Source organism: Cotesia glomerata, linkage group LG8 (genome assembly GCF_020080835.1).
Source record: "Cotesia glomerata isolate CgM1 linkage group LG8, MPM_Cglom_v2.3, whole genome shotgun sequence".
NCBI classification, from domain to species: domain Eukaryota; kingdom Metazoa; phylum Arthropoda; class Insecta; order Hymenoptera; family Braconidae; genus Cotesia; species Cotesia glomerata.
The window spans coordinates 11,483,110-11,498,965 of NC_058165.1; the positions used below are offsets into that span (position 1 = coordinate 11,483,110).

Here is a 15,856-nt window from a genome sequence, read left to right on the forward strand (position 1 = left end):
AAGTCAAGCAATACACCACTTATTTCAATAATCAGAAAAGTCTATCGAATAATAACCTATCGATATCAGCAATCGATTAAGAAGCGATAGATAAATATTGTTATTTGATATTTCCATCAATAAAACATGTTGATGGTCATACTGACATAGGTTAACAACGATTGTAACAAAATTAGTAGTAATAATTTTTGTCTGTTTGTGATAATAACTTACATAGAGTTTCTAAAATTATAGAGCCATTCTTTGTCTGATCAAATAAGAGAATTTTTCGATCAATTTTCATTTCTGTTTAAGTTTGATGTCATCATCTATAAAAATGACTATTCACTGCAAGAATTTTAAATGCAATGGTATTTAGTCCTTATTGATACCCACTTTAACAGCAGAAATTAATTTTTTTTTCTTTCCTGAGAATGTATATTAATAATATAAAAATAATTATTTTTAATGGGAGATTTATAATTATCCATGATTAAGATTGTCAATATAATCATTATTGGTTGAAAAATTAAAATATCAATCAGTTAATTAATTTTGCAGCAAACTCTGAAAAATTACTTTGAAAATTTGACTTCCCGTATATTAATCTTCTTTTTAATTGTTAAACCTTTTATTAAAAAGCAGTAAAAAGGTAAAACCTTTGGAAAATTTTTGCTAACAGTGATGCTTACCTTTTGCATTGGAATATTGTTGGAAATATTATTGTTCTCTTTGTCAGCATTCAAAAGTTCCATAATGGCATTGTCACTCGTTACAACTGACTTGGCTCGGGCCGTTTTCTCCGCTTTCTGGAATAAAAATAATGTTATATTTTATATAAGGTTAATAAATATATTCAGTAGATCATAAATATCAATAAAAATACTTGGAATGATTTTTTTTTAGTTTGGCTCTCTTTGATAAGTTGTCGTTGATTAGATTTTTGCGGAACGATCTTGCTTCGAGTTCTTGATTCGTATGGCGTTAAACTCAATTTTTTCCTTATCTGAATTCTTTTTTTACTAGCAGATCTTTGATAACTCAACAAGTCTCGCTTTGTCTCTGTAAGATAAACATTATTTGATATGTTACTATAATTTTTTAATATTATAATTGTATTTCTCAATTATTTCAGTGCTTTTTTTTACAAGAGCAGCTAGCACTTAACGATTTGTTCATTGTTTAATAATTAAACAAATAAATTCTCGTTTACAAATAACATATTATCACTGATTAATATCAAACTATCAATCCTTTTATAATGAACAATAACTACTGAATGCGTAATAAGTACAAAATAAAACAAAAATAGTTCGAACTCTACTATTTCTAAAGGTCATGAAATTATTAAAATTTTCTGCGAATATTCATGTTCATATATGTACTAACTATGTATATATGTCTCAATTTTTATAATTACCAGCGTATCGGATCATCATAACTTCTACAACATTTTCTCCCGATTGCATGTAGATCGGCACTTGCAATTCAATATCAGCTTTACTTGCAGTAGTTAGTAAACCGGTGTCCGGATCCCGTACGAGAATTGCAGAAATTGGCAACATTAATTCTCTATCATTTTGCAGCTCTTTGACCAAACAGCGATTTGGTAAAGATGACATTGTATCTAAGAAAGGACATTCAAATTGAAATGAAAATAAAAATCTATTTACGCAAACATTAATCTTTTAATTGGATGAAAGTAAAGATATATATATTAATCTTTTTTTTTTATATTTACGATGAACAACTATAAGTTATCAATCAAAAATGAAAAAGACTGGACAGTTAAAAATAAACTTCATGCAAAATTATGTTAGGTTAGGTGACAATAACATCATTATGTAATAAACATTAAACCAAAAAATGAATGTTTAATTGAACAAATCTTTACTTTCTTTGCATAAAAAAAAGATAAGTAATGATGAAGATCGAACATTTAATACTTTTTATTGTTTTACCTGTTTAATATTATGCGTTATTTGTATTTGAATTTGGTTAGTCGTATGTGAATAGTAGATACACTTCAGACGGCGCGTGCGATTGAGAGATCGCACGATCAGCCGAATTGCCTGAAGGTGGCGGTAGTATAGTATAATCAAAGTTGGAAATTTATTTGAAAATAATCGCTATCAGTATCGGAGTCAATAAAATTTTGCAAGGTCAAAATAGAATATACTTGCGGTTCATATAAATATTATTCGCACCAAAACTTTTTGAATTTATTTATGAGTTTTGCACTTCGGAAACTAATTTTTGAGAAGTATTGTTTAAAATTACATTTATCATGGTCTCTACCTCAACAACTGAACATAAACAATTGATGACGATTTTGAATAAAAACTCAACATCTTTTAAGTTATTTTAAATTGTAAATTTAAGAACGTTTATTATTTTTACAAGCTTAAAAAAAAAAAAGTAAATTAATAAGAACTTTTAATAATCTTTGAATCTAACAACTCTTCATAAAATGTTGCAGTGTAATATATCATAATTTTTAATATCGGAAATAAATAAATGTTAAGCCACTATTTTTTAATGAAGTAGAAAATTTTTTATTTTATAGAAACATACAAATTATTTCTGTATTTTTCAGAACACTTCTTGTTTTTCAATCATTTTTTCATCTCTTTGTACAAAGTAATTTATTAAACAGTGTTCTGTAAAAGCAATACTTGATTTTTAAACATTAAATATCTAACAAACAACTACAATCGCAGTTATGTAATATGCTGTAACACAAAAATCATTAAAGGGTTCTACATAAACAATTAAAATCTAGTCAGTCTCCCATGAATTGGGAACTTTGGAAATATATGAATCATCATTTAATCCTATTCTAATTGCAGGACTAACTATTGTTCCATCATCAACAAAAAGTAGATCATTAGTACATATAACTTTTTTAATGTAAGACACACTTGAGTTATCATTAATTTCTTGATACCTCAGAATGATTATTCCGTTAATTGTTGTATTTTCAGCCTGAAATGAAACAAATTTTAAAATTTCACCAAAGCCGATATCATGGCAGTACATAAATGAATTACAAAATTTTGTTTCTTTTTCTTTTGTACAGTTGAAATTAACTCCATTAACTGTTCCTTTAAAATAACAATGTAAACAGTCTGGGAAAAATCCTGATATAGCAAGGGCGTGTTTCTCACATTCACTCGGTATCATTTTTGTTGCTTTTCCTTTTCCAACTATTTTGTTATGACAACTTTCAACTAACGGCACATTCATCAGTCTCCTTATAGTCTTTCGAGTTTCTTCAGCTATTGAATCATTTTCAACGCAGCTAAAAAGATATTTTGATAACAAATATCTATCAGTTACCTGAACGCATGGTGATTGTGGACTTGTTATTTTTTTAGCAATCCTCATATTCCAAGATTCATAAACAAATGTAGAATTTGCCCAAAATGGACCCCAATCACGAACGCTATCAGTTATATGAGTCAATAAATGTACATTGTACGTCATATTTTTCAATCCAAAATATTTTTGGAATAATGTGACATAATTTTTAAGTAAATCATTGGCCCGTCTCAGTTCTTCAGGTGATATGGAGTCACTATTAAGTATGTTTACTGCTTCACTCAATAAACCAAGATGGTCTAAATATTTTTTGGAAAGAACATCTTTCAGGCAAATCACACAGTATTCAAGCCAGTTGCGTAATTCTGAAGCTTTCCAAGTTGCTATAGTATCTATGGATCTGGGTAGCCTTGAGCGGATGTTATGTGGCTTTATGGCCAACAATCTGGAATCAATTTTTTTTTTCTGTTCAGATCGACCTATGTAATAGTCAACAACAATTTTCTTTTTTTTATTATTTATAATAACTTCTTTATAATCTTTTTTAAGTAGTAATTTAGTATGCCATTTAACAACTCCAAGGAAGCAACAATGCATGCTATCAACGACCATTCCTTTAGAAAAGTCAAATAAGGGCAGCAACATCAATGCTGATAGTCCTTTCACACCATTAATTTCGGTTTTAGTTTGAAAACTTTTGTTCATATCAGCACGCATTTCTTCATCTGTTCTTAGTCTATCGGCGTTATGTTTTACAGGATAAACATGTTTTCTACCGACACTTTTACCAGATGCATAGCACATGGTGCAACCAAAAAAACCATTGAACCGTTTCATTCGTAGCACTTCAGATCGAGCTGGTGTATCTACCGATCCTACTATTGCAACAAATTTAGATTGTACTTCCGAGGTTGGCGTTGGCTTCCAAATGATTCCTTTTTCATACAGAGCTTTGATTTGATCAGTAAACGGTCGTAAATAATCATTCATTATCGGTTCCATTGTGTCAACAAATATTCCAGCGAGTAAAATATGTTTTTTTCTGAGATGTGGCGGTAGCTCATTGATTTGGATATAGATTGGCCAAGCGCTCAATTTCAAAGAGTTAGTAACTTTGCATCCGTCAGTGTTGAATGAAAATGAAAAGTTATTAGGGTTACTTAAAAACTTTCCAGGCTCACAAAGTTTTTTATATTTAGCCCCATCGTAAATATCTTCAATGGCATCTTGATCTTTTTTCATCCTTGTAAATCGATATTTTAAAGATTCAGAAATGTTTGGAATAGCAAGTAAATTTGCTATTTGTAAAGACAAATTTAGACTTAAAAAATATTTTAAGCATTGGTTTTTCTGCTTCGGCCCACAGAGATTACAAGAACAGTCTTTTGTTGGTTCCCGGCCTTCTCCCAAGTACTCACAACATCTACTGCAATACTGGTGATATGTTATCAATCTCTCATCTTTTTCCAGGACAGACCACAATGCTTCTTTAGTAGTTGGTAAACATCTTAAATTGTATATAGCATTGATCAACTTGCAAAAATCCAAAGTAGCTTCGTAGGACAAATTATGTCTGATTGACATCGCTAAAATTGAAAGTAAGTGATCTTTAGGGCTTAGTTTATGTGAAGAAACTAAAGGTATGTCTAAAACATAACTCTGAAATAAATTAGTGTTATTTAAATCACAATTATCGTCATTACTGTCAGCGTCGCTGTAATCCTCAACATCACTATCATTGCTGCTATTATCATTCTGATAATCTTCTCCATCACAATTATCGTTGTTATTATTACTGCTGCTGTCATCGACTGATTCTAATGTAGAACTGTTCAAGTTACCACGATCAGTTAGGCTTTTGTTATTTTCAATACCTATCACCTCATCATTACATTCAACAGTGAAATGATCATTGTTCATTGATATTTCCACATTGGAAGTTGAAGATTCTAAATTTATTTGCGTCTGGGGGGGAGATCTTATATTTTCTGTATCTTGAATTGAATTGGCAGTACTATTTAGTGGCATAACAGGTTCAACATCATCATATTCTGATTCTGAGTCCTGCAACAGAGATTTAATATTATTTTACTTAAGTCATTAAAAATTATTTTTTTAACGTTATTTTTACTTTCAAGTGACAGTCACACTTCTAAACTCATAGTTTTAACATGTAGTCTTAACTCTTAAAAAATAAAAAAAAATTTTGGAGTAATACAACATCTAGCAACTTCTTTTTTAACCAATAAACTAAGCATATGAAAATTCACTAAGTAAATTTTTGGATAATAATTTTTTTGTTCACGCTTATATATTATTTTTTACATTAATGACATAAGCTATTAATCACGACTGATGTATATTATCAAAAATTTCGGAGTCGAGAAAAAAGTTGATTTGATGTTTTATAATTTCAATATTTTGAAGGAACGAAAATGAGTATACATTACCTCAGTATGCGCAATAATTCTTGGTAACAAATTAGATCCGAAATACTGAGGATTAAATTCCAACACTTGTTCACAAATTTTCCTATTTCGTTTATAAACTGTTGTTCGGTGAAGCTTTCTTTTTTTATTCTTATCCATTATTTTTTATTGTTTGAAGTACATATGTATAAGTACGTTTTAATAATATCACGGGCAAAATAATTTAAATAATTTATATAATATGAATCATAGTTTTGTAGCATACAAATATAAATATCTATGTGAACAAAAATAAAAACAAAATTAAACAACAGTATAGAGAGCCGGACACAGTGGAAAGTCGTTATGACAAGCAGGCTCAACACTAAATATGTACCGGTTCAGTTGCCTCGGTGACGCCTATGCGGCTAAATCTCGCACTAGAATCGACTCGACTCCAGCAACGGACAATGATAAAGTCAGTGGGAAAATAATAATAATTAAAATAATAAAACAGACGCTACGGCTGTAGTATGTAAAAAAGAGATTATTTAAATAATTTATCTTTCTCATTTAGATATTTTCTATTAATAAAGTCTAAAGTAATTATATTTGCTGTGTACCACTTTTTTAGTAGTATTAGTTTTGAACAAACTACAAATAATATTTGTCAACGACATCTATTATCCACTTGAAGAACTTGAAGATTTTTTCAGCACAATTTGGGTATGAAAAGTTCACAAATATACTCAATACTTACGATCATTTCGGTATTTTTTCGGTATAATTAAAGCAATTTTCGTAAAACATACTTGAAAGTTAATCTAATGTTTACTATATTAAAAACATACTCAAAATATACTCAAAATCTCGGTATGATTGAATTCGCTAGGGCAATAACTATTCGACTAGCACTGGTGCGCCTCGATCTTCGGGCCTAAAGAGAGAGTAGGAGGGAGTATTTTGGGGGTTATTATAAAGGTGAGCCGTGCATTGCGATAAGGAGAAGTAGTGTAACCGTCAGACAATGTGCCACAGTAATCAAGAGGGACCGATCCCCAGAGTAGTTACGAGACGACAACATCTAGGACTCCAATCTCCAGTAGTGAGTTAGATCGTCGTATATTCAACAAGGTATCAATAATTACTCTGTGGGCTAGGAGTAGACCGCGGGGTTTATACTCGGTTTACTTCTCCTCTGATTAATTTTTCTCAATATGATTAATAATAATTCAGTAATTATTTAATTGCAATTGAATATTATTCGTTAGTTGCCGTTGAGCGTACCTCTAGGGTTTATACCCTAGGGGTTTATACCCGAGGACTGCTCAAGGATCTTGCGGTGTTAATTATCGTGAGAATTTATTTTATTAATTTACTCGATTAATTATAAATAATTCTGAACGTCTGAAAAATCGGTTTAGTTACATTTATTTTATTTAATAAAATAAAACCGAGAAATAAATTCTTCGAGAAAGTTCCATTGTCTTCTCACGGATTAGTCAAGCGTCGGTTGAATTTGTACAACGCAGTTAACGTATACCCAAGGTCAAAGATTACTACGCACTAACGAATGCAGGCGTCCATTTTGAGCGCGCAAATTCCTGGCAATTATTTTATTCGGAAATTATTAAGAACAATTGAATTATTATTAATTAATATTATTTATTACAAGAAAATATTATTTATTTAATATTATATTATTTATTGAGAATTGATTTACTGAGATTTTGGCACAATTAAGATTGATTTACCCGTGGATAACTTTCCGTTAATTTATTTTACAGTGAGATAAATTATTTATTTAATCGGAAAATTCCACGCGGTTATTTTTGTATATTGAACTTAAGTTCTGGAAGTTTATTTTAATAGTTTTAATTTCATCATCTTGGAAAAATTCTTTAGAATTTAGTTAACAACGTGGATATTAAATCCGGAAATTTCAGTTAAAATTAATTGATGAATTTTTAAAAGAATTATTTTATATTCGAGAAATAAATTACGAGTCGAATTTGGGAATAAATTTAGACGTTGAATGTTCCTGAGAATTTTTTTAGTGTTGAGTGTTAAACTCGTGATTGAATTGGAATAAATTTAGGCGTCGGTTTTTAATTTAGATTTTCGGAGATTAAATTATTAGTTGTGAAAATATTTTACAATTTAATTGTTAGCTAATGACTGAATTAATTAAGTAAAATTTAATGTAAAAATTTTCCGATGTTAAATTTTTGTAACAACTTTTATAAGTCAAAAAATAAAAGTAAAGTAAAATCAGAGTGTGTGTGAGCGTGGGTTATGTGTGTGAGATTTGTGCAGGTTATGTGTGATAGAGAGTGTTAATAGTGATATAAGTATTGGTAGTCCTGTGGACTTAAAATTAAGTTAAAAGTGTGTGGAGTCAGTTGTGTTCAGTCGTCTGGTGGACTAGTAATTTTAAGTTTAGTTTTAGGCAGGTGTGGGAGACCGTTAGTTAGAAAAAGCCCAACTAGTTTTGATCAGGTGTGGGAGACCGTTAGTTAGAAAAAGCCCAACTAGTTTAATCAGGTTATGGGAGACCGTCAGTTAGAACCTCCCAGCTAGTCATCGAATCGTTGTTTGGAAAACTATCGTTGTAAATATCATTGTCTCGCAGTTATTTCTCCGCGTCGCTAGAAAATAAGTAATTATAGTATGAGTGAGTGTGTGATTAACAGTTGTTAAATTGTTTTGTTAATAAATTTTTGGATCCATTGTTAAATAAAAATTTGTTTAATTCAGATCACTTTCCTCCACTCTCTCTCCCTGTAAGATAAGCTCAGCTCTGGTTCCGGTTCCAGGAACCGTGATTAAAAATCCTGGTGGCGCCATTTTATTTATTAATTTAGATTCATTTGTTTAGTTTTATTATTTCAATTAATTTAATTTAAGGGGCCAATTGAGCAGCATAAACACCCGTTACAATGTGTGTGTGTGTGTGTGTGTCTGTGTCTGTGTGTCTGTGTCTGTGTGTGTGTGTCTGTGTGTGTGTGTGTGTGTGTGTGTGTGTGTGTGTGTGTGTGTGTGTGTTTTTTTTTGTAAAGAGGTACGAAAAAAGATCTTCAAAAGAGACCGGTATCATTAACTCTGCCGCCCATCTTCCGGCAGATATCGATAGTCGGTAGTGTGGAGATTTTTACCCACTAAAAAAAACATTCCTCTCCCCTAGATGGTACGGGGAGGACTGGATTGGAACCGCGTTAGCATTACTTCAATCCAGTCGTGCTGCGTCTCACGACGCCTACTCCTGGCTACTGGTCCCTTTCTGCGATTTTGTCTTTCAGGAGGTGCTGTGCATAAACTGCAACAGCTGACCAGTTTTCCTCTTGTTTGATCATATAGGTCACCAGGCTTGAGGGGGAGAGCCTGGTGCCTATGATCTCTTCGGTGCTTCTTCTGTAGTCCTTCCATCGAGCACACTCGAAGAATGTGTGTTCGGCGTCGTCGATTTTATCCGGGCAGTATTTGCACGTTGGTGTGCTGTGCAAACCCATCTTGAAAAGATAGGCATTGAACTGCCCATGTCCCGTCAATAGCTGGGTCAGGAAGAAGTCCGTATCCCCGTGCTTCCGAGAGAGCCAGACGTTGATGTTTGGGATCAGGCGCGCCGTCCATCTGCCCGTCTCTCCCGATGTCCATCGGTCCTGCCACTCTTGCTGCGTTTCCGCCTTTATCCTTGTTCTTGCGTCCTTCATGTTATCATCACTGTCTTTAGCGTCATAGAGTTTTGCTCTTTCGAACGCTAATAGGTCGATGGGCGCGGCTTCTGCAATGACCAATACAGCCGCTTCGGAAACTGTGCGGTAGGCGCAGGCAACCCTGAGAGCGCCTCGCCGCTGTACTGCTGCGATCTTTCGCCGGTAGGTCTTCTGCATTAATATGTCTGCCCATATCTCCGCTCCATAAAGCAGTACCGAGTGGACTGCTTCTAGAAGAACTCTCCTCTTTTTTGTTCTTGGTCCCATGGTGTTGGTCATAATTCGTGCTAGGCTAGACACAGTCTTGCTGGCTTTCTTGCATGCACTGTCGAGGTGTTCACGGAAAGATAGTTTCTCGTCTATTACCCCTAGATACCGCAGGGCCCTTGTTGACGTCAGCGTTGTTCCTCCCATGTCCATAGCGAATGGTTTTGGAAACCATTTTTGACGGGTCAAAACGACCATCTCGGTTTTCTGTTTGGCGAGTTTCAGGTGATGCTTATCGAGCCAAGTCTCGACGGTGTCGATGGTTTCCCGAACTAGCAGTTCGGCCTCTTCCACGCTGTCCGCCACTATAGTAGCTGCAACGTCGTCTGCAAAGCCTGTTAGCTCTACTTGCTCTGGCAACGGGATTTCAAGAAGCTCGTCGTAGACTGCGTTCCATAGATCAGGCCCCATTATTGAGCCTTGCGGCACGCCAGCCGTTATGGCGTATTCTTGTGGGCCTTCAGTAGTTTCCACTATTAGCTTTATATCGTCAAGGTAGTTGTCGACTAGTGCCAGATTTTCTGGCTCCGCGTCAAACTTGTGCTCCAGAGCGTCTAAAATGTCTCCCCAATTTGCGCTGTTAAATGCGTTTTTGACATCTAGCGTGAAGAAAAGACATACTTTACGAGCTTTGAGGCTACCAGTCCATGCTTCTCTCGCTGTCTTTATGACTTTCTTGATCGCTCCGACTGTCGAACGTCCTTTCCGGAAGCCGTGTTGGTTTGCGGCAAAACCTCCAGCACGGTCTATGTCGTTGCGAAGTCTCCCTTGTATGAGCTTCTCGAGCAGTTTTCCAGCAATGTCCAGCATACAGAGTGGTCTAAACGACGAAGGTGTTATGGGGGTTCCCTTACCTTTGTCTGAGAGAACCAATCTCTGCCGTTTCCAGACCACGGGAAACGTGCCATTTGCCAAGCATGCGTTGTAGGTATTCAGGAGTATGTCTGGGTATTCCAGGGCTACAGTTTTGATCACCGATGCCGGGATGCCATCAGGTCCAGGTGCCTTTCCTGTTTTGAGTGACTTGGCCGCGTCTTGTAATTCCTTAGTTGTGAAGGGTGTTACTTCGCTGTTCTTAGTGTAGTGTTTCTTCTCCCGCGGTGGGTGTTTGGGGAAAAGCTCCGTTACAATGCTCTCCATCAAGGCAGGAGATTTCGGCGCTTCTGGTGAAGCCTTTCCAAGTCGTTTGGCGACAATTTGGTAGGCTTTACCCCAGAGGTCATTGTCGAGATCGTTGCAGATCTCTTTCCACAGTTTCGCTTTACTTGCTTTAATGGCTCGGTTTAGCGTCTTTTTGGCCTGCTTGTACTCTTTTGAATACAAGTCCTGGCTTGGGGAGCGTTTCGTAGCTCTCGTTGCTCGGCGACGTAGCTGATGGCATATTTTGCGAAGTTCTGCTATGTCCGCTGACCACCAGTACGCCGGCCTGTGGAAGCTCTGGTTTTTCAGCCGCGGCATAGAGGCGTCATATGCGGCAGTAATTTCTTTCATCGTGTTTAGCACTGCCTTTTCCGTCTCGCTGCAGGTATCCGGTGTCGGGTTGTTCTGGAGGATAGACCAGCTTCGTGCGAGTGAAGCTTGCAATGCCTCTGGATCAAGCCTTTTGGCATTCCACTTCCGCTTAGAAACGTCGCGTTGTGAAACCAGAGCAAATGCCAATCCAACGCTGAATGTCACAAACTGGTGATCACTGCCACTGTATTCTTCGGATACTGTCCAGTCTTCAATCATGTTGGCAGTCCTTGGAGTCGCCAATGAGATGTCGAGGATGGATTCTTGGTACCCTGGTCTTCTAAAGGTCGTGGTGCTCCCGGTGTTCAGCACTATGAGGTCGAGTCTAGCCACGACGTCAGCGATCTCGTTTCCTCTGGTGTCGGAGAAAGCAGCACCACACTCAGCCGATTTAGCGTTGAAGTCTCCAGCTGCGATAACTTCGCCGTCGAACTTAGTGACCGCATCTTCTATATTTGCGAGTTTCTGTCGGAACACACTAATCCCTTCGTTAGGTGAGAGATAGACGCTCATGAAGTAGGTTGTGGGGGTTTGAATCCAGACAAAACCTGCTCCACCTCCGCTGTTGTTGACGGTAACGTTCTTTGTGTTCACAATCCAAATTGCTGCCGTGCCCGTTTCGTCTGCGAACCATGTTTTACCTTCGATGTTTAGATATTGCTCGCAGATAAAGCAGACGTCAATTTTATCTTCGAAAACACGCTGGCGCAGCAGGTTTTGCGCCAAGGCGCACCTATTCAGGTTGACTTGTAGTATGCGTGTCATTTCTGACCTTTCATGGCTTCTGCAAGTGCTTTGCGGAATGCCTCACACGCTCCAGTGCCAGAAATATGGCATAGACTATCCTGGGCATCTTTGTCCGAAGCACAAAGGAAGCATTTTAACTTCTCCGTGCAGTTTACGGCCTTGTGGTTCTCTTCGCCACATTTGTAGCAGCACCTGCTTTGTCTGGTCCCGCACACTGACGTGTTTGGTGTCCATAACCAAGACATTTAAAACAACGTGTTACTTTTACTACTGGGCGTATACGACAGTTCACCAAACCGATCCGTATACGGGCCTTGTCAAGGGCCTTAATCGCACTGGGCTCGTCTAGTTCGCAGAAGGCTGCCCGATTACCTCGTGGTGTGGGTTTTGTCAAATTTACCCGTTTGACCTCCAGGTTGTCAGTGAATTCACGTTTGAGTGCTTCACGGACTTCGCTCTCGGTAGAGATTTCATCTAAGTCGAGGATCTCGATCGTTGTTGTTGGTGTTAGCGTCTTGACTGTGCCGATGTTTGCAGTGGCTGCCCTTACTGCATCGGTGAATGCCTTGCTGTCTTCGGTCTTTCGAGCCATTTCAAGGAGAACGCCTCCGTGTTTCGTCTTTTTAATAGACCTTATGTCTACGCCCGTCTCGACAGGGCTTACCTTGGCCTTGATTTCCTTCAGGAGATCGGCGTATGTTCGCCCTTCAGCTGGTTGGACTAGGACAGCTTTAGTTCTTGTCTTCTTCCTCCTTGGTTTCTTGGAGCCACCGCTGTTTGGCTGGTCTTGGGCTGTAGCAGTTTGAGTCACTGGCTCCTGTTCTTTCTTTTTCTTGTTTTGCCGAGTCACTTTGGTCCAGGTATCATCCTGGGCTGTCTTTTTCTGTGCTGGCTTGTCAATATCTGAGGAAGGGCTGGGCGTGGACAGCGGCCTCTTCTTGTTGCCATCTCCTTGCTGTGGTAATTTCTTAGGAGTGGTCAGAGGTGGCTGTGATTTTTTGTTCAGACTCGGAGATGTTTGAGTCATTGACGCCGACTTCGTTGGTGATTTGTTGGCCAGCCTATATGCCGTACTAATAGACGAAACCAATTTTCTGATCTCATGGTGGAGATTCTTTTTGTCTTTTATGAAGTCGGCTAACTCATCAATCTTGTTGCCGAGCCTCTCCATTGGTGACTGTTGGCCGGTAACGGTCGGTAGAGAGTTCATTCTTCCTCGGTGGGTTTGATTAGTGGCAGGAGCAAAAGGTCCTCCACTTTCTGAAGGAATGTTGCTCAGCTGTCCGTTCTCTGTCATCTGGGCTGATTTCGTACTCCCTGTAACCTTGCTAGCATTGCTAGACAGCAGAGCCATGGGGTCTACTCCACTGTTCAAACGGTCGCTTGATAACGACGAGTTTAGGCCCGTTTGCACACTTTCCCTCGCCGGCACTGAGGTATCCATCCTCTGTACTGTAAACGATGTTTGAAAATCTTCTGACATTTCCATATCATCTTTTGCTAGGTTTTGGTCCACCCCGAGTATTCTGTTTCCTCGGTACCCGAAGCATCTGACGTGCAGATATGCCGGGCATTCCCCTATCCGCCACCTGAGGAGGCACCCGATGCGGGACCCAGCAAGCCCGACACGGTGTGTGTGTGTGTGTGTGTGTGTGTGTGTGTGTGTGTGTGTGTGTGTGTGTGTGTGTGTGTGTGTGTGTGTGTGTGTGTGTAAGCATATAAACCACTTATAACTTTTGAACGGTTGAACCGATTTCATCGCGGTTGGTGCCATTCGAAAGGGCTTCGCCAAACTTAGATTTCTTAAAAAGTTGAACCGATTCGGATCGACAGATTTCGAGAAATTTAAAGAAATCTAAAAAAAAAATTTTTTCAAAAGTGGTTTTTATGGGATAACTTTTAAACGGCTTTACCGATTGATTCCAAAAACTAATTAGCTCTCAATCTTGAAAAACCTCTTTGATCGCTACCAATCAGTTCAAAATCGGTTGATTCGTTCGAGAGATATCGTGAACGAAAGAAAACCGGAAAAAGCGTTTTTTCGGAGTTACTCCGAAACTTCTTGTTTGACGAATTGAAACTTAGAAATTCTTTATGAGGCTTAAAAAACTGCGTAGAATGCCGCCAACCACGTAAAAATCGGTTGATTTATTCAAAAGTTATTGCGGTTTGAAGATTCAAAAAATAGTGTTCTATGAAACTTCTATTAGAGTTTTGAGCTCAAAGAGCTCAAAAGCATAGAAAAGGTATCTTTTCGATCTCGGAGAGTTCAAAAGAACACACAGATTGTATTTTTGAGCTCTAACTAAAAAAAAACGGCCAGGTATTAACGGAATTCGCGGGGCGTTGCAGGGATGGCCTTTGGGGTCAACCATTTTCCTAATTTTTAACTTCCTGCTAAGAAAATCGAAGATTTTCAAAAATCGGGAAGTTATTGTTTTCACCCTCTTTTGCAAAAATCGAGTTTTCATCAGATCTCGACGTTTGAAGGTCACAGGAAGCTTCCCTGACTATCCCCGTGAGGTTGTCACGGTGTCTGTATGTATGTGTGTGTGTGTCTGTGTGTGTGTCTGTGTGTGTGTGTGTTTTGTTTTTTTTTTTTTGGAGGGGGGGAATCCTTTTTACGGATTCTAGGCATAGCTGTTGGCCTGGATATGTGGCGACTCGACGCAGCGTCATACTAAAACTCGACGCTGACGCCCCTACCCACTAAACCCTAAACCCCTTTCTCTTCTATCCTCTGATCCCTCATGGTACCGCCGTAAGGCATTTCTTCGCGGGGGGAGGAATAAGCTGCCGCTCTTCCTTCTGGTGGCTAAGATGTTATTTCTTGCTTCTAGATTCGGTCTTTCGCTCTTTTCCTCTCAACGGATCGCAACTCGGTAAGCACTTTTGTAGCAAAAATGCTTGTGGCGTTCCAGGCGGCTTCTGACGACAACATTGCCTCTACTATTGACTCTGGTTGGGTTCTCTTCTGCAGAATCTTCTCTAACTCATTGCGCTGTTGGTTGAAACGTGGACACACAAAGAAGACATGCTCCGTATCTTCATTGACCCCTGGACAGGACGGGCACTCTGGGGTATCATCGTGCTTAAAGCGGTGGAGATACTTCCGGTAACATCCGTGTCCTGATAACATCTGCACACACACACATCCATACACACACACACACATACAGACGTATAGACCATCGCGGGAATAGTCAGGCCAGCTTTCTAGTACCTCGAAACGTCGAGAATCGATGAAAACTCGATTTTCGTAAAACGGGGTGAAAACTATAACTTCCCGATTTTTGAAAATCTTTGATTTTTTTAGCGGGGAGTTAAAAAAAACTCCTCTTTCCTTTCCCCATAGATGTTTTGAGGAAGACTGGATCGGAACCACGTTAGCATTACTTCAATTCAGTCCGTGTTGCGGCTCACGACGGTTACTCCTGGTTACTAGTCCCTTTCTGCGGTTTTTGCTTTTAAAAGGCACTGCGCGTAAGCTGCGACAGCTGACCAGTTATCTTTTTATTATCTTTTTCGATCATGCAGGTTACCAAGCTCTCAGGGGAGAGCGTGGTGTCAATAGTTTCTTCGGTGCATTTACTGTAGTCCTTCCACCGATCTCACTTGAAGAACATGTGCTCGGCGTTGTCAATTTTGTCTAGGAAGTATCTGCACGTTAGTGTGGGTACCGTGACATTTCAGCCTCCGATAAAACGTATCCCGACAAAATATCCCCCGACAAAATATACAGAGGACAAAATATCCCACGGACAAAATGTCCTCCGACAAAATATTCCATGTTAAAAGGGCGCAACACGATTACCTGCATCTGTGTTGGTCTAATGTAGAATAAACATACATAAAAACCATGTTGAAAGGGTGCAACATGATTACCCGCGTTTTTAATAGCCTATTACT

General features: G+C 38.1%; 2 protein-coding genes across 4 annotated transcripts in view; one reads left to right on the forward strand and one right to left on the reverse strand.

Moving 5' to 3' along the window:
* The window catches only part of LOC123271012 (phenoloxidase-activating factor 2-like), a 140,494-nt gene that overhangs the window by 85,544 nt on the left and 39,094 nt on the right, over positions 1-15,856 (forward strand). The window lies entirely within an intron of this gene.
* LOC123271014 lies at positions 686-1,702 on the reverse strand. The gene is made up of 2 exons (XM_044737227.1): positions 1,400-1,702; positions 686-1,041 (listed from the first exon to the last, which is right to left on the reverse strand). Exons 1-2 carry the CDS (start codon positions 1,599-1,601, stop codon positions 836-838), a joined length of 408 nt encoding a protein of 135 aa, XP_044593162.1. The 5' UTR covers positions 1,602-1,702; the 3' UTR covers positions 686-835.